The 24776-nt window shown below is 44.2% G+C and overlaps 2 protein-coding genes across 2 annotated transcripts in view; one reads left to right on the forward strand and one right to left on the reverse strand.

The window, feature by feature from the left end:
- The window catches only part of LOC142657638 (uncharacterized), a 209056-nt gene that overhangs the window by 94258 nt on the left and 90022 nt on the right, over positions 1–24776 (reverse strand). The gene's annotated exons all lie outside the window — the stretch shown is intronic.
- Positions 18114–24776, forward strand: part of LOC142661911 (uncharacterized) — a 30153-nt gene continuing 23490 nt past the window's right edge. Inside the window, exons 1-2 of the mRNA XM_075839661.1 lie at positions 18114–18233; positions 23097–23194. Of these exons, the coding sequence (XP_075695776.1) occupies positions 18149–18233; positions 23097–23194 (183 nt within the window). The 5' untranslated portion in view covers positions 18114–18148. The remainder of the gene's footprint in view (positions 18234–23096; positions 23195–24776) is intronic.

The following is a 24776-nucleotide window of genomic DNA, read 5'->3' on the forward strand; positions in this document are numbered from 1 at the left end:
ATAATGTGGTGACAGCCTCTTTACTTATATAGGAGATAGGACACTTATAATGTGGTGACAGTCTCTTTACTTATATAGGAGATAGGACACTTATAATATGGTGACAGAGTCTCTTTACTTATATAGGAGATAGGACACTTATAATGTGGTGACAGAGTCTCTTTACTTATATAGGAGATAGGGCAGTTATAATGTGATGACAGAGTCTCTTTACTTATATAGGAGATAGGGCAGTTATAATGTGATGACAGAGTCTCTTTACTTATATAGGAGATAGGACACTTATAATGTGGTGACAGAGTCTCTTTACTTATATAGGAGATAGGACACTTATAATGTGGTGACAGAGCCTCTTTACTTATATAGGAGTTAGGGCACTTATAATGTGGTGACAGAGTCTCTTTACTTATATAGGAGATAGGGCAGTTATAATGTGATGACAGAGTCTCTTTACTTATATAGGAGATAGGACACTTATAATGTGGTGACAGAGTCTCTTTACTTATATAGGAGATAGGACACTTATAATGTGGTGACAGAGCCTCTTTACTTATATAGGAGATAGGGCACTTATAATGTGATGACAGAGTCTCTTTACTTATATAGGAGATAGGGCAGTTATAATGTGATGACAGAGTCTCTTTACTTATATAGGAGATAGGACACTTATAATGTGGTGACAGAGTCTCTTTACTTATATAGGAGATAGGACACTTATAATGTGGTGACAGAGCCTCTTTACTTATATAGGAGATAGGACACTTATAATGTGGTGACAGAGCCTCTTTACTTATATAGGAGATAGGGCACTTATAATGTGGTGACAGAGCCTCTTTACTTATATAGGAGATAGGACACTTATAATGTGGTGACAGAGCCTCTTTACTTATATAGGAGATAGGACACTTATAATGTGGTGACAGAGTCTCTTTACTTATATAGGAGATAGGGCACTTATAATGTGGTGACAGAGTCTCTTTACTTATATAGGAGATAGGGCACTTATAATGTGGTGACAGAGTCTCTTTACTTATATAGGAGATAGGGCACTTATAATGTGGTGACAGAGTCTCTTTACTTATATAAGAGATAGGACACTTATAATGTGGTGACAGAGCCTCTTTACTTATATAAGAGATAGGACACTTATAATGTGATGACAGAGCCTCTTTACTTATATAGGAGATAGGGCACTTATAATGTGGTGACAGAGTCTCTTTACTTATATAGGAGATAGGACACTTATAATGTGGTGACAGAGCCTCTTTACTTATATAGGAGATAGGACACTTATAATGTGGTGACAGAGCCTCTTTACTTATATAGGAGATAGGACACTTATAATGTGGTGACAGAGCCTCTTTACTTATATAGGAGATAGGACACTTATAATGTGGTGACAGAGCCTCTTTACTTATATAGGAGATAGGGCAGTTATAATGTGATGACAGAGTCTCTTTACTTATATAGGAGATAGGACACTTATAATGTGGTGACAGAGTCTCTTTACTTATATAGGAGATAGGACACTTATAATGTGGTGACAGAGTCTCTTTACTTATATAGGAGATAGGGCACTTATAATGTGGTGACAGAGTCTCTTTACTTATAAAGGAGATAGGACACTTATAATGTGGTGACAGAGTCTCTTTACTTATATAGGAGATAGGACACTTATAATGTGGTGACAGAGCCTCTTTACTTATATAGGAGATAGGACACTTATAATGTGTATAATGTGGTGACAGAGTCTCTTTACTTATATAGGAGATAGGGCACTTATAATGTGGTGACAGAGCCTCATTACTTATATAGGAGATAGGGCACTTATAATGTGGTGACAGTGTCTCTTTACTTATATAGGAGATAGGGCACTTATAATGTGGTGACAGTGTCTCTTTACTTATATAGGAGATAGGACACTTATAATGTGGTGACAGAGTCTCTTTACTTATATAGGAGATAGGACACTTATAATGTGGTGACAGAGCCTCTTTACTTATATAGGAGATAGGGCACTTATAATGTGGTGACAGTCTCTTTACTTATATAGGAGATAGGACACTTATAATGTGGTGACAGAGCCTCTTTACTTATATAGGAGATAGGACACTTATAATGTGGTGACAGCCTCTTTACTTATATAGGAGATAGGACACTTATAATGTGGTGACAGAGTCTCTTTACTTATATAGGAGATAGGACACTTATAATGTGGTGACAGAGTCTCTTTACTTATATAGGAGATAGGACACTTATAATGTGGTGACAGCCTCTTTACTTATATAGGAGATAGGACACTTATAATGTGGTGACAGAGCCTCTTTACTTATATAGGAGATAGGACACTTATAATGTGGTGACAGCCTCTTTACTTATATAGGAGATAGGACACTTATAATGTGGTGACAGAGCCTCTTTACTTATATAGGAGATAGGACACTTATAATGTGGTGACAGAGCCTCTTTACTTATATAGGAGATAGGGCACTTATAATGTGGTGACAGAGCCTCTTTACTCATATAGGAGATAGGACACTTATAATGTGGTGACAGAGTCTCTTTACTTATATAGGAGATAGGACACTTATAATGTGGTGACAGAGCCTCTTTACTTATATAGGAGATAGGGCACTTATAATGTGGTGACAGCCTCTTTACTTATATAGGAGATAGGACACTTATAATGTGGTGACAGCCTCTTTACTTATATAGGAGATAGGACACTTATAATGTGGTGACAGAGTCTCTTTACTTATATAGGAGATAGGGCACTTATAATGTGGTGACAGAGCCTCTTTACTTATATAGGAGATAGGGCACTTATAATGTGGTGACAGAGTCTCTTTACTTATATAGGAGATAGGGCACTTATAATGTGGTGACAGAGTCTCTTTACTTATATAGGAGATAGGGCAGTTATAATGTGGTGACAGCCTCTTTACTTATATAGGAGATAGGACACTTATAATGTGGTGACAGGGTCTCTTTACTTATATAGGAGATAGGACACTTATAATGTGGTGACAGAGTCTCATTACTTATATAGGAGATAGGACACTTATAATGTGGTGACAGAGTCTCTTTACTTATATAGGAGATAGGACACTTATAATGTGGTGACAGAGTCTCATTACTTATATAGGAGATAGGACACTTATAATGTGGTGACAGAGTCTCATTACTTATATAGGAGATAGGACACTTATAATGTGGTGACAGAGCCTCTTTACTTATATAGGAGATAGGACACTTATAATGTGGTGACAGAGTCTCATTACTTATATAGGAGATAGGACACTTATAATGTGGTGACAGAGTCTCATTACTTATATAGGAGATAGGACACTTATAATGTGGTGACAGAGTCTCTTTACTTATATAGGAGATAGGACACTTATAATGTGGTGACAGAGTCTCATTACTTATATAGGAGATAGGACACTTATAATGTGGTGACAGAGTCTCTTTACTTATATAGGAGATAGGACACTTATAATGTGGTGACAGAGTCTCATTACTTATATAGGAGATAGGACACTTATAATGTGGTGACAGAGTCTCATTACTTATATAGGAGATAGGACACTTATAATGTGGTGACAGAGCCTCTTTACTTATATAGGAGATAGGACACTTATAATGTGGTGACAGAGTCTCTTTACTTATATAGGAGATAGGACACTTATAATGTGGTGACAGAGCCTCTTTACTTATATAGGAGATAGGGCACTTATAATGTGGTGACAGAGTCTCTTTACTTATATAGGAGATAGGACACTTATAATGTGGTGACAGAGTCTCTTTACTTATATAGGAGATAGGGCACTTATAATGTGGTGACAGCCTCTTTACTTATATAGGAGATAGGACACTTATAATGTGGTGACAGTCTCTTTACTTATATAGGAGATAGGACACTTATAATATGGTGACAGAGTCTCTTTACTTATATAGGAGATAGGACACTTATAATGTGGTGACAGAGTCTCTTTACTTATATAGGAGATAGGGCAGTTATAATGTGATGACAGAGTCTCTTTACTTATATAGGAGATAGGGCAGTTATAATGTGATGACAGAGTCTCTTTACTTATATAGGAGATAGGACACTTATAATGTGGTGACAGAGTCTCTTTACTTATATAGGAGATAGGACACTTATAATGTGGTGACAGAGCCTCTTTACTTATATAGGAGTTAGGGCACTTATAATGTGGTGACAGAGTCTCTTTACTTATATAGGAGATAGGGCAGTTATAATGTGATGACAGAGTCTCTTTACTTATATAGGAGATAGGACACTTATAATGTGGTGACAGAGTCTCTTTACTTATATAGGAGATAGGACACTTATAATGTGGTGACAGAGCCTCTTTACTTATATAGGAGATAGGGCACTTATAATGTGATGACAGAGTCTCTTTACTTATATAGGAGATAGGGCAGTTATAATGTGATGACAGAGTCTCTTTACTTATATAGGAGATAGGACACTTATAATGTGGTGACAGAGTCTCTTTACTTATATAGGAGATAGGACACTTATAATGTGGTGACAGAGCCTCTTTACTTATATAGGAGATAGGACACTTATAATGTGGTGACAGAGCCTCTTTACTTATATAGGAGATAGGGCACTTATAATGTGGTGACAGAGCCTCTTTACTTATATAGGAGATAGGACACTTATAATGTGGTGACAGAGCCTCTTTACTTATATAGGAGATAGGACACTTATAATGTGGTGACAGAGTCTCTTTACTTATATAGGAGATAGGGCACTTATAATGTGGTGACAGAGTCTCTTTACTTATATAGGAGATAGGGCACTTATAATGTGGTGACAGAGTCTCTTTACTTATATAGGAGATAGGGCACTTATAATGTGGTGACAGAGTCTCTTTACTTATATAAGAGATAGGACACTTATAATGTGGTGACAGAGCCTCTTTACTTATATAAGAGATAGGACACTTATAATGTGATGACAGAGCCTCTTTACTTATATAGGAGATAGGGCACTTATAATGTGGTGACAGAGTCTCTTTACTTATATAGGAGATAGGACACTTATAATGTGGTGACAGAGCCTCTTTACTTATATAGGAGATAGGACACTTATAATGTGGTGACAGAGCCTCTTTACTTATATAGGAGATAGGACACTTATAATGTGGTGACAGAGCCTCTTTACTTATATAGGAGATAGGACACTTATAATGTGGTGACAGAGCCTCTTTACTTATATAGGAGATAGGGCAGTTATAATGTGATGACAGAGTCTCTTTACTTATATAGGAGATAGGACACTTATAATGTGGTGACAGCCTCTTTACTTATATAGGAGATAGGACACTTATAATGTGGTGACAGAGCCTCTTTACTTATATAGGAGATAGGGCAGTTATAATGTGATGACAGAGTCTCTTTACTTATATAGGAGATAGGACACTTATAATGTGGTGACAGCCTCTTTACTTATATAGGAGTTAGGGCACTTATAATGTGGTGACAGAGCCTCTTTAAGCAGGCTGAAAAAAAAAAGTATCTACTATTTATCTTTGCACGTGTATTACAGCTGACACTTCTCACTAATGACCAGGAAGAGAGAGAACACTGATCGCGGACATTTATCTACTTAGGCTGGATTCACACCAGCATGTGCGGTCCATAATGGACGGAACGTATTTCGGCCACAAGTCCCGGACTGAACACAGTGCAGGGAGCCGGACTCCTAGAATCATAGTTATGTACGACGCTAGGAGTCCCTGCCTCGCTGTGGGACAACTGTCCCGTACTGTAATCAGGTTTTCAGTAGTTCCACGGAGAGGCAGGGACTCCTAGCGTCGTACAGAACTATAAATCGCCGTTTTCTGGTCACCCTCGCTATATATATATATATTTATAAAGTGATGAAAATCCACAGCTCGCCCCACAAAACCCAACAATCCCTCACTCCGCCCCATCCACGGAAAAAGAAAAACTTCTGCCTCTGAGAACGACCACACAAAAGACGGTTTTTGTTACAATTCGTTTTTCTTTGTAAATGTCGCACATCATGAAAAACCAGAGAAATTTGTCATCGTCGTCTTCGTGATGATCCAACTAAACCGAAAATACATTGGAGGAATCCCATTTCCCCCACATAGAGGTTTTGCAGTTGCAGTGAGATTATGTGATACTTTATATGACGCCCTGAAAATCTACAACTCGTCCGGCAGAATCTAATCCTCGCACCGCGAGACTGACAGAGAAACCAGAACGTTATAGATCTGAGAAGACGGAGAGGGAAACTAAACTGTCCTGGTGGTGAAGGGGTTAACCTGCGGTGCGGATTATAGACACGCAGGATATCGCATTGTTCCCAGAATCCTCTGCGGCTCCACCGCGTGTTCACAGCAACGCTGCAGGTTACACATATATAAAACAGAAGGCGTCATGTGACCCCTGCAGCCAATCACAGGCCGGAGAGGTCACATGTCATTATAGGGGTCACCTGGACACAGCCGGAAGAGCAGGGACGTGTTGCTATGGTAACGCTCGGAGAGGTGAGGATCGGCATGGTTGTATTTCTGTAGTAGATATTCGGGGGGATTATACGTCCACCATTTGGGGTGAATATTCGGGGTGATTTCCTTGCGTGTTGTGGGTCGTATTCGCTGCGTGTGAACATTCCCTTAAACCGCACGGTGAACGACATTAACAAGAAACGTATAAAAGTCAGTGAATAAGTTGTATGTCCCGAATATTATGTCATTACAAAACACGACTCGTCCCACAAAACATCCGACAACTACAAAGACCAGAAATAACAACTTACCCCAAAGAGACCAGCACTAGAGGGGTTAATCCCGGCTAGGAGTCCAGTGGGCGGGGTCACTCAATGATTGACAGCTCTTGGTGTACACACTCATACAGGGGTGACTGATAACAGAGAGAACACCCGACCAGCGCTGCTCTCCACCTCGTACACGGAAATAGCTAAAGGACCTGTGATGACGTCACTACCACGTGACTGGGGCAGGAGGGGTGGAGCTTATCAGTGGAGAAAGATGGTGGATGAAGGACCTGTGACGTTTATCACGTGCCATGAGGGGGCGGAACGTTATGATGTGTAAAGGGATGATGATCACGTGACATGAGGGGTGGAGTTCCGTTCCCTGCGGGCGGTGACGTCATCACAGGTCCTTTCCATGTATGAGGTAGAGAGCAGCGCTGGGCGGGTGTACATGACTTCGGGTCACCGCTGTTGTTTAGTGTTCTCTCTGTTATCAGTCAGGAGATTTCCCATGATGCAGTAGTAAGGTAAGGTTACATGAGGTCATTTCTGTCCGGTTTTGGTGCGTTTTTGTCCGGCACAGTGTTAGTAATTATTATTATTTATTATTAGCGCTGTAAATATGAAATACAGGAGGGTTTAACCCCTTGGTGACATCAGATCTATAGTATTATGTTGGACGTGCGCCGTCACACTAGAAGGAGCGGAGCCTGCACCGTACACGGCTACTGACAGCCGCCTGCAACCGCCAAGATCAGAGACAGCGCAATCCCGGCCGCTTAACCCCTCAGATACCATGATTAATAGCGACCGCGGTATCTGATCAGTTAGAGATCGCGGCTTCCTCTGTCCTCCGAAGAAACTGCGCGATGTTGTCCGGTTACCATTGGTATATATTGTAATACATTTTTATTTTTTTTCCAAAAAATGATGTAAACATTAAAAATAAGTAACGTAATCGCCGCATCCGTTATGTCTAAATTATAAAAATATCAAGTTCTAACCGGCAGAAATAATTCACATCTGAACGTCGCTGTTTTTGGTCGCCGCGGAATAAAAAGATCCCAAAATGTCAACAACAAAATCTACATCTCACCCCACAAACCCCCTCACACTGCGCAATCACCGGAAATATAAACCCTTCACACCGCGCAATCACCGGAAATATAAACCTCTCACACCGCGCAATCACCGGAAATATAAACCCCTCACACCGCGCAATTACCGGAAATATAAAACCCCTCACACCGCGCAATCACGGGAAATATAAAACATCTCACACCGCGCAATCACCGGAAATATAAAACATCTCACACCGCGCAATCACCGGAAATATAAAACATCTCACACCGCGCAATCACCGGAAATATAAAACCCCTCACACCGCGCTATCACCGGAAATATAAACCCCTCACACCGCGCAATCACGGAAATATAAAACCCCCCCCATACACCGTGCAATCACCGGAAATATAAACCCCTCACACCGCGCAATCACCGGAAATATAAAACCCCTCACACCGCGCAATCACCGGAAATATAAAACCCCACACACCGCGCAATCACCGGAACTATAAACCCCTCACACCACGCAATCACCGGAAATATAAACCCCCTCACACCGCGCAATCACCGGAAATATAAACCCTTCACACCGCGCAATCACCGGAAATATAAAACCCCTCACACCGCGCAATCACCGGAAATATAAACCCCTCACACTGCGCAATCATCGGAGATATAAACCCCTCACACCGCGCAATCACCGGAAATATAAACCCCCCCACACCGCGCAATCACCGGAAATATAAACCCCCTCACACCACGCAATCACCGGAAATATAAACCCCTCACACTGCGCAATCATCGGAGATATAAACCCCTCACACCGCGCAATCACCGGAAATATAAACCCCTCACACCGCGCAATCACCGGAAATATAAACCCCTCACACCGCGCAATCACCGGAAATATAAAACCCCTCACACCGCGCAATCACCGGAAATATAAACCCCCCCACACCGCGCAATCACCGGAAATATAAACCCCCCCACACCGCGCAATCACCTGAAATATAAACCCCTCACACCGCGCAATCACCGGAAATATAAAACCCCTCACACCGCGCAATCACCGGAAATATAAACCCCCCACACCGCGCAATCACCGGAAATATAAAACCCCTCTCACCGCGCAATCACCGGAAATATAAACCCCCTCACACTGCACAATCACCGGAAATATAAACCCCTCACACCGCGCAATCACCGGAAATATAAAACCCCTCACACTGCACAATCACCGGAAATATAAACCCCTCACACCGCGCAATCACCGGAAATATAAAACCCCTCACACCGCGCAATCACCGGAAATATAAAACCCCTCACACCGGAAATATAAACCCCTCACACCGCGCAATCACCGGAAATATAAACCCCTCACACTGCGCAATCATCGGAGATATAAACCCCTCACACCGCGCAATCACCGGAAATATAAAACCCCTCACACCGCGCAATCACCGGAAATATAAACCCCTCACACCGCGCAATCACCGGAAATATAAACCCCCCTCACACTGCGCAATCACCGGAAATATAAACCCCTCACACCGCGCAATCACCGGAAATATAAACCCCCCACACCGCGCAATCACCGGAAATATAAAACCCCTCTCACCGCGCAATCACCGGGAATATAAACCCCCCACACCGCGCAATTACCGGAAATATAAACCCCCCCACACCGCGCAATCACCGGAAATATAAACCCCCCCACACCGCGCAATCACCGGAAATATAAACCCCCCACACCGCGCAATCACCGGAAATATAAACCCCCCCACACCGCGCAATCACCGGAAATATAAACCCCCCCACACCGCGCAATCACCGGAAATATAAAACCCGCCACACCGCGCAATCACCGGAAATATAAAACCCCTCACACCGCGCAATCACGGGAAATATAAAACCCCACACACCGGGCAATCACCGGAAATATAAACCCCTCACACCGCGCAATCACCGGAAATATAAAACAGCGCAATCACCGGAAATATAAAACCCCCTCACACCGCGCAATCACCGGAAATATAAACCCCTCACACCGCGCATTCACCGGAAATATAAACCCCCCACACCGCGCCATCACCGGAAATATAAACCCCTCACACCGCGCAATCACCAGAAATATAAAACCCCTCACACCGGGCAATCACCAGAAATATAAAACCCCTCACACCGCGCAATCACCGGAAATATAAACCCCTCACACCGCGCAATCACTGGAAATATAAACCCCTCACACCGCGCAATCACGGGAAATATAAAGCCCCTCACACCGCGCAATCCCTGGAAATCTAAAACCCCCCCCACACCGCGCAATCACCGGAAATATAAAACCCTCACACCGCGCACTCACCGGAAATATAAAACCCCTCACACCGCGCCATCACCGGAAATATAAACCCCTCACACCGCGCAATCACCGGAAATATAAACCCCTCACACCGAGCAATCACCGGAAATATAAACCCCCCCCACACCGCGCAATCACGGGAAATATAAAACCCCACACACCGCGCAATCACCGGAAATATAAAACCCCTCACACCGCGCAATCACCGGAAATATAAAACCCCTCACACCGCGCAATCACCGGAAATATAAACCCCTCACACCGCGCAATCACCGGAAATATAAAACCCCTCACACCGCGCAATCACCGGAAATATAAAACCCCCACACCGCGCAATCACCGGAAATATAAAACCCCCCCACACCGCGCAATCACCGGAAATATAAAACCCCTCACACCGCGCAATCACCGGAAATATAAACCCCCTCACACCGTACAATCACCGGAAATATAAACCCCTCACACCGCGCAATCACCGGAAATATAAAACCCCTCACACCGCGCAATCACCGGAAATATAAAACCCCCCACACCGCGCAAACACCCGAAATATAAACCCCCCCCACACCGCACAATCACCAGAAATATAAAACCCCTCACACCGCGCACTCACCGGAAATATAAACCACCCCCCCACACCGCGCAATCAACGGAAATATAAAACCCCTCACACCGCGCAATCACCGGAAATATAAAACGCGCAATCACCGGAAATATAAAACCCCCCCACACCGTGCAATCACCGGAAATATAAACCCCTCACACCGCGCAATCACCAGAAATATAAATCCCTCCACACCGCGCAATCACCGGAAATATAAACCTCTCACACCGCGCATTCACCGGAAATATAAACCGCCTCACACCGTGCAATCACCGGAAATATAAACCGCCTCACACCGTGCAATCACCGGAAATATAAACCCCCCCCCACATAGCGCAATCACCGGAAATATAAAACCCCTCACTCCGCGCAATCACCAGAAATATATACCCCTCACACCGCGCAATCACCGGAAATATAAACCCCTCACACCGCGCCATCACCGGAAATATAAACCCCTCACACCGCGCAATCACCAGAAATATAAAACCCCTCACACCGGGCAATCACCAGAAATATAAAACCCCTCACACCGCGCAATCACCGGAAATATAAACCCCTCACACCGCGCAATCACTGGAAATATAAACCCCTCACACCGCGCAATCACGGGAAATATAAAGCCCCTCACACCGCGCAATCCCTGGAAATCTAAAACCCCCCCCACACCGCGCAATCACCGGAAATATAAACCGCCTCACACCGCATAATCACCGGAAATCTAAACCCCCCCCCCCACACCGCGCAATCACCGGAAATATAAAACCCCCCACACCGCGCAATCACCGGAAATCTAAAACCCCTCACACCGCGCAATCACCGGAAATGTAAAACGTTCTGTCTCACAATACGGCGACACAAATCCATTTTATTTTTTGAACAAATCGTTTTTTCCTTGTAGAAGATAAATATATAAATTTTGGTGTTGCCGTAATCGTATTGACCCGGAGAATAAAGGTAACAAGTAATTTTTACCGCATGGTGAACGCCCCAAAAACGAAACCCAAAAAACAATAGGATTCACTGCTTTTTCCCCTATTCCACCCCACGATTGTTTTTCTCTTTCCCAGTACATTATAGGGGACAGTAAAGGGGTTTTCCATGATCGGAAAATTGATGACCTCCACCGGAGAGTTCATCATTATATGATCTGTGGGGGTCCGACACCCGGACTCCGCACCGATCAGCTGCTCCGGCTGCCTCTGGGCACCAGATGTCCATCCTGAAAGCAGATGCTCCCGTCACGGAATAGCGGCCGTGCTGCAGTGTTAAAGTGAATAGGAGCAGAGCTGCAGTTCTACAGAACGGCCGCTATTCAGTGGTCGGAGCCATTTACTTCCGGTTCAAAATATCCGGCAGCCGGAGCAGCTGATCGGTGTGGGGTTCGGGTGTCGGACCGCCACAATCATATACTGATGACCTATCCGGTCGTCATCTGTTCTCCGATCGTGGAAAACCCCTTTAAAAATGACATCACGTCCCACACAAGACGTGTTCTCATACGGCTATGTCACCGGAAATATAAATAAGTTATGGCTTTTGGAAGGAGGGAGGAAAAGTGAATATTGGCTGCGTGTCCAAGGGGTTAAAGAGGCTCTGTCACCAGATTTTGCAACCCCTATCTGCTATTGCAGCAGATCGGCGCTGCAATGTAGATTACAGTAACGTTTTTATTTTTAAAAAACAAGCATTTTTGGCCAAGTTATGACCATTTTCGTATTTATGCAAATGACGCTTGCAAAAGTACAACTGGGCGTGTTGAAAAGTAAAAGTCCAAGTGGGCGTGTATTATGTGCGTACATCGGGGCGTTTTTACTTCTTTTTCTAGCTGGGCGTTCTGATGAGAAGAATCATCCACTTCTCTTCAGAACGCCCAGCTTCTGGCAGTGCAGATCTGTGACGTCACTCACAAGTCCTGCATCGTGTCGGCACCAGAGGCTACAGTTGATTCTGCAGCAGCATCAGCATTTGTAGGTAAGTAGCTACATCGACTCACCTGCAAACGCCGATGCTGCTGCAGAATCATCTGTAGCCTCTGGTGCCGATGTGTCCTCGCTCGTCTGACACGATGCAGGACCTGTGAGTGACGACACAGCGTGATCTCTTGAGAACACGCTGTGTCTGCACTGCCAGAAGCTGGGCGTTGTGAAGAGAAGTGGATGATACTTCTATACACAACGCCCAGCTAGTAAAAGTAGTAAACACGCCCCGATGTACGCACATAATACACGCCCACTTGGACTTTTACTTTTCAACACGCCCAGTTGTACTTTTGCAAGCCTCATTTGCATAAATACGAAAATGGTCATAACTTGGCCAACAATGCTCTTTTTTTAAAAAATAAAACCGTTACTGTAATCTACATTGCAGCGCCGATCTGCTGCAGTAACAGATAGGGGTTGCAAAATCTGGTGACAGAGCCTCTTTAAGTACATAACAAGAGACAATAAACATTAAAAGGGTTGTCCAACTTCTGACAGCTGATGACCTATTCACCGGATAGGTCATCCGTATGTCATCGGTGCGGGTCCGACACCCGGACCCCGCACCGATAAGCCGCCCCGGTGGCCTGAGGGCATTGGATGTTGTGGCAATTAATGCTATGGACGAAGCCTGGAAGCAGTTGGCTCCGTACATAGCATAGCAGCCGTGCTGCAGAACTGCAGGTCTGCTCCCATTCACTTGAATATAGTACTGCAGCTCGGCCGCTATTCCGTGACCGGAGCTAACTGCTTCCGGCTTATACGTCCGATGCACGGAGGAACCGGACCAGCTGATCTGTGCGGGGCCCGGGTGTCGGACCACCGCAGATCATGTACTGATAACTGATCACCTATCCACCGGATAGGTTGTCAGAAGCTGCAAAACCCCTTTAATGAATGACAGGTCCAGAAGGAGCGAGACCCTGCCCGCGTAGACTGCACTCTACAAAAGAAAGAGGGACCCTGCCCATGTAGACTACACTCTACAAGAGGAGAAGGACTCTGCCCGCATAGACTGCACTCTACAAGAGAAGGGAACAGTGGGTGAGGGTAGAAGCTGGTCATCCGGTGGAGTAGTGGCACCCGGGTTATTGCAGGGTGTAAGCTTTTCTGAGGAGGGGGTGTTCAGGTTACTAGTGAAGGTTTGGATGGAGGAAGAGATCTGATGTGTTGGGTTAAAGAGGTCCAGAGTATGGGGGATGCACGGGAGAAATCTTTTAAGCGATGATGTGAGGAACAGATAAAAGGAGAGCAGAGAACGTTCTTGTGAGTACTGGAGATTAAGTGTGGGGAGGTTTCAGGAGATTAGGGCAGAGATGTATGGAGGGGACAGGTAGTGGAGTGGGGATAACGTGTGGGTAAGTATCGGGAGGTTAGGGCACAGGTGTATGGAGGGGACAGTTTCTGAACCGGATATATTGTGGGAGATAAGTTCAGAGATGTATGGAGGGGACTGTAGATTACGTGTTTAGGTATCGGGAGATTAGGGCAGAGATGTATAGATGGGGACAAGTTGTGGACCGGATATTTTGTGGGAGGTATTGGGAGATTAAGGCACAGATGTATGAAGGGTAAATACAAGCACTCCTTTAGATTAAATATGCAAAAGGTGATTTATTTGAATAAGGCAAGATTTGGAGAAAAAAAAGTAAGGTTTCGGCCACAATCCGGCCTTTGTCAAACTCTGCAAATGAACGCAGAAACAATGTACATATTAGGCAGAGAGTACATATAAATTTACAAGACCATCATGTACAAGAAAAAGAGGAAAATGAATGATGGTGGCCTAGTCGAGACGGTAGATGAGGGCATATATACTAGCATTTTTGTCCGAGCGTAAGGAAAGACTGAATTCGAGAGTGTTTTTGAGGTGGAGGCAGCAAGAAGTGGTAAGCGCTTGGCTGTGCCATTTCAATTTAAGGATTATCCCACAGTTCAGCGGACCTGTGAGACTGGGAAAAGTGTGGAGCCATTAACTGTGATTAATAGTTTTGGTAAGGGGGTTGAGTGAGATGGGGTAAAGATGCAACCAGCCGCCGCCACCCCCTCCTGCACTAATTGTACCTGAGCCTATAGGACGCAGATACAATTACATGCATAACCGCAGAATCGCCGGCCCGACCATTCAGCGCCTAACAATGACGCTGATTAGCAGGGCAGAATGAATTGCCCTGCCAATCAACGCCTTTCAACGAAGCTAGTTCTTCTGTTGTTGAAAGGCGCGGATTGTCAGGGCAAGTCATTCTGACCTGCCAATCGGCGCCCTTCAACGGCGCAAGCGTCGTTCAGCCACAGCAGACCTGCTCAGAAGAGAGCAGGCCTGCATTGACACAGGACGGCATAGGGATGGGATCAAGGTGAGTATGTAAAGTTTTTTTCACTGAAAAGTGTGAGCGGCATTATCTACGGGGGGACCTATATGTGGGACGCTATCTACAGGGGGTGCTATATGTGGGGCACTATCTACATGGGGTCTGTATGTGGGGCACTATCTACAGGGGGGCTATATGTGGGTACTATCTACAGGAGGATCTATTGGGGGCACAATCTACAGGGAGCACGGTGTATGTGGGACACAGTGTATGGTGCTATTATAATCCGGGACAGTGTATGGTGCTATTATAATCAGGGACACAGTGTATGGTGCTATTATAATTAGAGGTGCAGTGTATGGCACTATTATATTTAGGGTCGTAGTGTGTCACCAAGACAATTTTATCTTCGTTTGTAGGTGCAGAAAGTGCGAATCTGAGGACATCTGAGCGGCAAACTACAGAAATAGGCTGTGGCCAGGAGGAGTCATCGTAGAGGTCTGCACCGGATGGAGAAGAAAAGAAAAAAAGAACAACTAGAATCTGAAAAGACGTCACCGGTGAGTCCCTTAATGTAAATGTTTATTCTCCCTCTAATCAGTACTGTTGTCACTGTATGATCTGCAGCGAAAAGTGGTATGATTTTTTTTTTGTGAAACAGCAACTCCCAGCATATCCTTAGCATTTTATATACAGGAAAGATGGTTGTTCTATTTAGGGATTATGGTTGTGATACGCAGGGATGATGGTTGTGATACGCAGGGATGATGGTTGTTATACGCAGGGATGATGGTTGTTATACGCAGGGATGATGGTTGTTATACGCAGGGATGATGGTTGTTATACACCGGGATGATGGGTAGTCCAGCCATCATTGCTGCATTAACCGCCATCATCCCTGTGTATACCAGCCACCATCCCCTTATATAACCCCCATCATCCCTGTATATACCATCCAATATCCCTGTTTATAACCCCCATTTTACCTGTATAAACTAGCCAGGCTGGTATATACAGGGATGATGGCTGGCATATTCAGGGATGATGGGGTTATATAAAGAGCTGATGGGGGTTATATACAGGGATGATGGCTGGTATATAATTAGAATGCGCCTCTTCAGTTTTAAACATGCTTTAGGGGGGACCCACTGGATTGGGGCCGACTGAGATATGTCCCCCCCCCCCCCCTCTGTGCTAAATTCCTAACTACGCCTCTGGCGGAAGGTGAAGGAGGAGATAGCTGTTAGACACTCTAGATAGCAGGAAGGTAACATACGCACTGGGCGGACGGGACCTTCCGTGCATACGCACTGGGCGGACGGGACCTTCCGTGCATACGCACTGGGCGGCCGGGACCTTCCGTGCATACGCTCTGGGCGAGCGGGACCTTCCGTGCATACGCTCTGGGCGGCCGGGATCTTCCGTGCATACGCTCTGGGCGGCCGGGACCTTCCGTGCATACGCTCTGGGCGGTCGGGACCTTCCGTGCATACGCTCTGGGCGGCCGGGACCTTCCGTGCATACGCTCTGGGCGGCCGGGACCTTCCGTTCAGACCATACATGAATCGTTGTTGGTGTCTGTCTTGCAGATGTGAACAAAGTGCTAGTCACAGGGTACAGTGAAGTACAATTACTATCCAGTAAAACAATCTACAAGAATAGCTTAATATTGTAATAAGATTTTTAGATGTCTCTGAAGATTCAGGATCTCTGAGGTAACTTCTAATATCTGTAAAAACTTTTATCAGGGGTGTATTAATTCATGAAGGGCATCTGTCACATTGAACACCAGTCTGATCTGTTGGCAGCAAATTACATAGCAGGAGGACCTGAGCAGATTGTCTCTCTCCATTCACTTCTATAAGAGTTACGGAAACTGCCTAACAAGGCCACCCAGAGGTGGAGCCGCATCTATCAGACATTTCTGGCATATCCTGGGGAGAGTTGTCCGTGTTGGGAATACCCCTTTATTCCATGTGGTGACGGCTCTGAGAAGATGTTTCTCTCAATGATGAATAAGTGAGGTTCTGTATGTCACACATGATGTTGTCCCCTGTATGATTTCCATCTTCTCCTTTCTTCATAAAGACGTCTGCAGTACTAGATCCTCCAGTTCCTCCAGTTTTCTCATCTTCTCCTCCACAACGTTCCTTCTCCTGAATGACCCAGCAAGGATGGACAAGGACAGGAATGAGATGAGCAGAAGAATATTAGACTTCACCTTGGAGATCATCTACCTGTTGAGCGGAGAGGTAAACTTTTCTACATTATAGAACAAGTCACACATAGGGAAGGGACAATACATAATAGAAAGTGATAGGAAGACTCCAGTGTCCTGTATAACAGCGTCCAGACCTTCCAAGCGACGTCAAGAAGCCAACAGCAGAAAAGCTGAAGATCAGCCACCAATATGGTCAGTTATGTGTCATGTCACCAATGCAGCAATAGTAATGTTGTAGAGCAATGAGAATGACCAGGAACCAGGAGGATCAGGATGACATCTATATAGAAACATAGAAGATGTCGGCAGGAGGAGAGCACATGGTCCATCTAGTCCCCCAAAATATTAATTCCTTTTTCGTTTTGGCCTCGTTCTATTTTCTCAATGTCTCATTGTAGGTGAGGTCTCCAGTATTACAGATGAGGGGTCACTACAGCTCTATACAGCGGGGTCACAATCTCCCTCTTTCTACTGAGGGGGGAATACTGTGTTCAGTTCTCGAAGTTTCTCTCTCCATACACAGGAGTACACAATAGCGAAGAAGACATCAGGTGACTGTACGACTCCCATCATCCATGAGTCAGGAGGATGGAGCAATAGTCAGGGCCCCATCACAGAGCCCCCCCCCTCACTCCCGGATACATGAGAAGAACAATAAGAGGAAGATCTTAGAACTGATCTACAAGATGACTGAGCTGCTGACTGGAGAGGTGGGAATACTGGGAAATTCTACAGTAACGGCACTGGAGTTGTCTGGGTGATGACTGTATCATTGTGTGTGTCAGGTTCCTATAAGGTGTCAGGATGTCACTGTCTATTTCTCCATGGAGGAGTGGGAGTATCTAGAAGGACACAAGGATCTGTACGAGGAGGTCATGATGGAGAACTACCGGCTGCACACATCAGAAGGTAAGAAGATATAGATATTATAATTTATAGTTTATTTGTTTTTTTAAGTGTTCATTCCGTCATGTGCAGTATATACAGATATGTGATTCCTGATCTCCGATCACACGTTCCTTGCTTTGCTGCAGTGCTACACTAGGGAATCTTCACACGCAGCAGGTTTGTAGTAGAAATTTGTAGTAGGTTTGGAGCCACTAAACCACCAGCGTACCGATATAAGGCCGGGGTCTAGTGTTCAATACCTGCCTACCTCATTAACAGACGTTTAGGGAATAGTTAGTAAAGTAAATTACAACTTACCGAAAGGAGCTCGGGAGCGACATCATGCACATATGAAGCAGAGGACCGTTCACTGCGCATTCACAGTAAAGTGGGGTGTAGTGTCCTCGGCTTCATATGTGCTTGCACCCGATGCTGCTGGACTTCTTCCGGTAAGTTGTAATTTACTTTACCAACCAATCCCTAAATGTCCTTTTTTGAGGTAGGCTAGTCTAGAACGCTAAACTCATGCTTCATGACGGCATACTGGTGGTTTAGTGGCTTTAAACCTACTAACCGGTTCCTTTTAAAGGCTATGTACACCTAATTGAACTGAAATTTTTTCTATCGTTTGTTTTCTTCCACAATGCAAAATTAAGCAACTTTCTAAATAGTCTTCATTACAATTTCCAACCATTTGGCTGCTGTAGACTTTGCTTAACCCCTGTAGACAGTTGGTCTCCTGCAAATTCTAACTCCAATCCGTCAGTGCACTGCTCCTGGTGGCTGATTCAACTTCTCTTCCCCTTCCCTTCTCTCAGTGTTAGAGAGATAGCAGCGGAGGGTTGTACAGACAAGATCACACAAGCTGCTAGTATCATAGTGAAGATAGCCTATGTGTTCTCCTCACTATCAAGATGCTTTCTCTATACTCGGACCTGCTATGTACCAACACCCCCCTCCCCCCCCATGCGGCTATCGCTAACACTAAGGCTATGTTCACACGGAGTATTTTGGGGGAGGAATATCTGCCTCAAAGCTCCAAACGGAATTTTGAGGCAGATATTCCTCCCCCAAAATACTCCGTGTGAATAGCAATGATCGCGCCGTTTTTCGCCCGCGGCCATTGAGCGCCGCGGGCAGAAAACACGCTTTCTCCTGCCTCCCATTGAAGTCAATGGGAGGTCGGAGGCGGAAGCGCCCGAAGATAGGGCATGTCGCTTCTTTTTCCTGCGAGGCAGTTTTACTGCTCGCGGGAAAAAGACGCCGACGCCTCCCATTGAAATCAATGGGAGGCGTTCTCGGGGAGTTTCTGCCGAGTTTTGCGACGCGGTTTCCGCGTCAATAAACTCGGCAAAAGACCCCGTGTGAACATAGCCTAAAAAAAGAAAAGAGGAGGCAGAGCGGTGGAGTGCGGATTTGAGTTAGAATTTGCAGGAGACCAGCTGTCTACAGGAGTTACACAGACTCTACAGCAGCCAAGTGGTAGGACCTTTTTAATGAAAACTATTTAGAAAGTTGCTTAATTTTACATTTAGGAACCAAATGAACAATAAAAAGAATTCGGTTCAAAGGTGTACATTGCCTTTAAGTAGTACAACATTAAATGACATCAGCTCATGATTAAAAGCCAGTAAATCATATGATCTTGCATAAATTGTTTTATTTTCAAGGCCTGAAACTAAAGATAACAATAAGTTGTGGCCCCATTATTCACAGTGTGTTAGAGCCAAACACAGATGTTATCCAACAAAAGCTCCGTCCTAAATGAAATGTGTTTTAGAAAGCAAAATATTCTAATCCAAAAATCCAATAATTCAGTTAATTTTAATTATTCTAAATTCAGCCAACATGGACCAAGTGGTCATTCCATATTAAAGTCTCCTACTTTTCCCTCCACTCATGATTCTATCACTCTTAATAACAAAAGGTTTAGTAAACAACAAAGAGAAATTCTTCTCATTTACTAACATTATTGTATAATCTGCAGTATACATTGCCACCATATTTTTCGTAGTTGATACACATCTGTTACTGGCCCATAAGATTATTTTAATATTTTTGTATATCCGAAATCCTATGGCCACACCTTGAACCGTTACCTGAGGTATCTCACTGAACCATCTTTTTGGCCTTCGTATAGAATAGCATAGCAAACTACAGTATTCCATCTCGTGGAGTCCAGTAAAAAACATATACCCTAAACATATATGTTTTTTATAATGGGGGCCTATAGGTGGCAGATGGCACTATATGGCATCCACCACAGGACTCCGTTAAAGGGATAAGGTGAGAATCTCCAGTGATGTAACTGAACAGTTATCACCGGAACTTCCCTGGGGGAAATTAATCTTTGCAATACTGTGTCTCCGCTTCGGAGGATCGGAAGAGGGATAGGCTTGACCTGATCTTGCTCTATGAATAACCTTCTTCAGAACAGAGACAATAGAGCCTGCAGTGTGCACGGTGGATGTGACCCCCTTCTTGCCACACCAGCACAGCAGTATATATCGTGCCCCCGGCTCATGCTTAGTCATGTCCACCTACCTATGCTCATGCCTCAGACAAGAACACTCCCCACTTCCAGCCTGCACCTCCTAGCTGGGCACAATACATACTCACCGAACAAGGTAGCTGAAAGAGGGGAACAAACTACAGTACATACAGAATGACAGGCATGGTTTCTATGAATTATACATAGTATATGGGGGAACAAGGAGGAGTATGGAAGAGGTGACGGCAAGGTGGGGTGATCACTGTTTACCTCTGTTACACTGACTGCATCTTCTGCATGGGAGTAGTAAAAATCACCCTTGTTCCCCTATACCGTGTATTGTTCAGTGAAGCGCTGCCTGCGAGGGGAAATGGGCTGTATAGGCCACGTGGCTCATTGTATGTCTATACAGTGGGATATGTTGTAACGTTCCGTGGAAGGTATACTTTGGGAGTCCTCCTGATGTGTAACTCCTATGGAAGGCTCAAAACTTGGTTTGCACAGAGTCTAAGATCTACATCCATCAGCCATAACATTAAAACCACCTTCCTAATATTGTGTATGTCCCTTTCAAGCCACCAAAACAGCTCTGATTCATCGAGGCATGGAACTCCACAAGACCTCTGAAGGTTCCTGTATCTGGCCCTAAGACGTTCACAGCAGATCCTTTTAAATCCTGTAAGTTGTCAGGTGGGGTCTCTGGATCGGACTTGTTTTTCCAGCGCATCCTACAGATCGATCGGATTAAGATCTGTGGAATTTGGAGTTGAAATCAACGCTTTGAGCACTGAACACTTTGAAGTACTTGAACTCTTTTTGAAGTACTTGAACTCTTTGTCATATTCTTTGTCACGTTCCTGAATACTGTTTGCAGTCTGGCAGGGCACATTATGCTGCGGAAAGAGCTCATTGCCATTTGACAATACTGCTGCCATGAAGGTGTTTAATTGATATATGACCGTGTTTAGGTAGGTGGTATGTTTCAAAATAACCTCTACATGAATGCCAGGACCCAAGTTGTTCCAGCAGAACATTGCCCAAAGCATCTCACTGTCTCTGCCGCCAGCATTAAGTTTCTCAGCAATTTGTTCTACAGTAGTACTTCCCATAATGCATCATGGTGCCATCTCTACCCCAGGAATGTGACGCACATGGCCGTTCATTTGATGTAAAAGTTAACTTGATTAATCAGATCATGCAACTTTCTTCCATTGCTTTTTGGTCCAGTTCTGATGCCCATTGTAGAAGCTTTTGCCAGAGGACTGGTGTCAGCATGGGTACTATGACTAGTCCGCAGTGATGCAGCCCTAAATGCAGTGATCTGAAATGCACTGCGTGTTCGGACACCTTTCTATCATAGCCAGCACTATGTTTTTGAACAGTTTGTTCTGCAGTAGTTCTCCTGTGGCATCGGACCAGACGGGCTGGCCTGTGCCCCCCACGCACATTAATGACTCTGTCACCGGTTGTCCTTCCTTGGACCACTTTTGATACGTACTAACTACCTCCTACTAGGAACACCCCACAAGTCCTTCCTCGGACCACTTTTGATACGTACTAACTACCTCCTACTTGGAACACCCCACAAGTCCTTCCATTTTGGAGATGCTTTGACCCAGTCGTCTAGCCATCACAATGTGACCCTTGTCAAAGTCGCTCAAATTCTTATGCTTGCCAATGTTTCCAACACATCAACTTTAAAAACTGTTAATTTGCTAAGAAATCTCTCCTCCCCTGTCAGGCGCCGTTGTCACGAGATCATCAATGTTCTTCACTTCACCTGTCAGTGGTTTTAATGTTATGGCTGATTATTGTATATATTGAGGAGGACAGTGTGGCTCGTCTTCCTTTTTAAATTTTATTTTTTACGTATTTGTCCTAATGGGTTCATGAATCTTGCTACAGAGGAGAAGGGGGTGTTCCCTCTCTTTATAGAGCTTCTGTTTCCTGTCCAGGAGGGAGGCAGCCTCTCTCATGGTGTCACTGAAAGCCAATTAACTAAATGTAATCATATATTTTTTATTTCCCCATTCCTCATAACCGCACCAGGTAAAAGGAAACTTGGTGTAGTTGTTTTTCTTACTACAGGTACTTTGTGTGACTAAGAAAAGATGAGGGTCTTCACTGTGGGTTCCCTCTTTGAAATATAGAATTCTCTAATAAGCAGAGGTATCATTGTTCCATGGCACGCCTGGGCACTTTTTTTTGGTTGGCAGGGAGCTCTTAATAAATGTCCCCTGCGCTTAACAACTTTCAACTGTATCCGCAAATCTCAGGACGTGCCCTTTAGACTTTGATTAAATAAGTATAGAATGTAAGGTTCATAGAGAAGTATGTGATATATAGACAGATATACAGTAGTCATGTATTCAGTCACTTTGTGTTTCCTATAGATGGATCCAGTAGGAGAAATCCACCAGAGAGATGTCCCAGTCCTCTGTATTCCCAGGACTGTCAAAAGGAAAATCACAATGTTCCAGAGAATCATCAGGTAGATGGCGCTAAATTCTCCTCAAAATATGACTATAAAGCTGTGGGGGGGGGGGGTCAGGCTGGGCATGTGCCCCGGGCACAAATAGAATAGAAAGAAGGTAGGGGGCGCCGGGCTGGGCGGCACGGTCATAGTTGCCAACAATCCCGAATTTGCCTGGACAGTCCCAAATTTACAGAGACGTGTCCCGGCAACTACTATGTTCAATTGTATCTGCGTCCTTAGGATGCAGATACAGTTGAATAATTTGGCAGAGCAGGAAACTATCCCAGCTCTGCAATTTACTCTTCCTGGAGCGGAATCCCTGGCCAAAGAATTGCCGATGCTCTGGCCAGGTATAACACTCTTACAGTGAGCCCTGACACCGCTGTCCATATGTAGAGCTGGTATATGACTTCTAGAAGGAGCCCCAATGGCGCTATCTACAAGGGGGGGCTGTGTGGCAGTATCTACAGGGTGGGGTGTGGCAGTATCCACAAGCGGGGGTGGGGGGAGTGTGGCAGTATCTACAAGGGGTGTGTGGCACTATCTACGGGGGGAGGGGGGGGGTCTTGGCAATTTCTCCCAGAGTGGAGTGTGGCATTATGTAAAGGTGGAGCTGTGTGGCAGTATCTACAAGGTGGGTGTTTGACACGATCTACAAGAGGGTGTGTGTGACACTATCTACAAGCGGGGGTGTGGCAGTATCTACAAGAGGAGGCTGTTCATTATGTCACTATGTAGTCCCATTAGCCTCCGTTATACAATATTTTTTAGTCCGGTACTGACCTCTTTAACCGCTTCCCGTCGTAAACCACTTTCAGATTTACATTTTCGTTTTTTCCTCCCCACCTTCCAAAAGCCATAACGTTTTAATTTTTCCGTCGATATAGTCCTATGAGGGCTTGATTTTTGCGGAACGAGTTCTAGTGTTTCGTAGCGACATTTATTGTTCCATATAATGTACTGGGAAACAGGAAGAAAATATTTGTGAGGTAGAAAATGGAAAAAAAAAAACGATTCCTCCATTTGTTTTTTGCGCTTCGTTTTTACAGAATTCAATAAAACAATTAAAACTACATGATAACTTTATTCTGCGGGTCAATGCTATTACGGCGATACTAAATATATATAGTTTTTTTCTATGTTTTACTACTTTTACAAGGAAAATACGAAGTGTAAAAAATAAAAATTTATTTTGTTGCCAAATTCTGAGAGCCATAAGTTTTTTATTTTTTATGTCGATTTAAGTGTTATGAGGGCTTATTTTTAGCGGGATAAGCTGTAGTTTTTAATGATACCATTTTGGGGTTCATGCGAGGTTTAGTTTTTAATCAATTTTTTGTGGGAGATGAAGTGACCAAAAAATTGCGCTTCTGGCGTTTTTTACCTTTTTTTTAATTTTATTTATTTTTTTACTGCGTGTACCGTGCGGGTTAAATAATGACATATTTTAAAAGTTCAGACTTTTATAGATGCGTCAATACCAATTATGTTTATTGTTTACAATGCTCTAGGGGGAAAAATGTTAAAAGGAGGGTTTTTTGAACTTTTAATATATATATTTATTTTTTTTTTACATAAAAAAAACAACTTTTTATTA

The sequence above is a fragment of the Rhinoderma darwinii genome, chromosome 1, assembly GCF_050947455.1.
Source record: "Rhinoderma darwinii isolate aRhiDar2 chromosome 1, aRhiDar2.hap1, whole genome shotgun sequence".
Taxonomy (NCBI): Eukaryota; Metazoa; Chordata; class Amphibia; order Anura; family Rhinodermatidae; genus Rhinoderma; species Rhinoderma darwinii.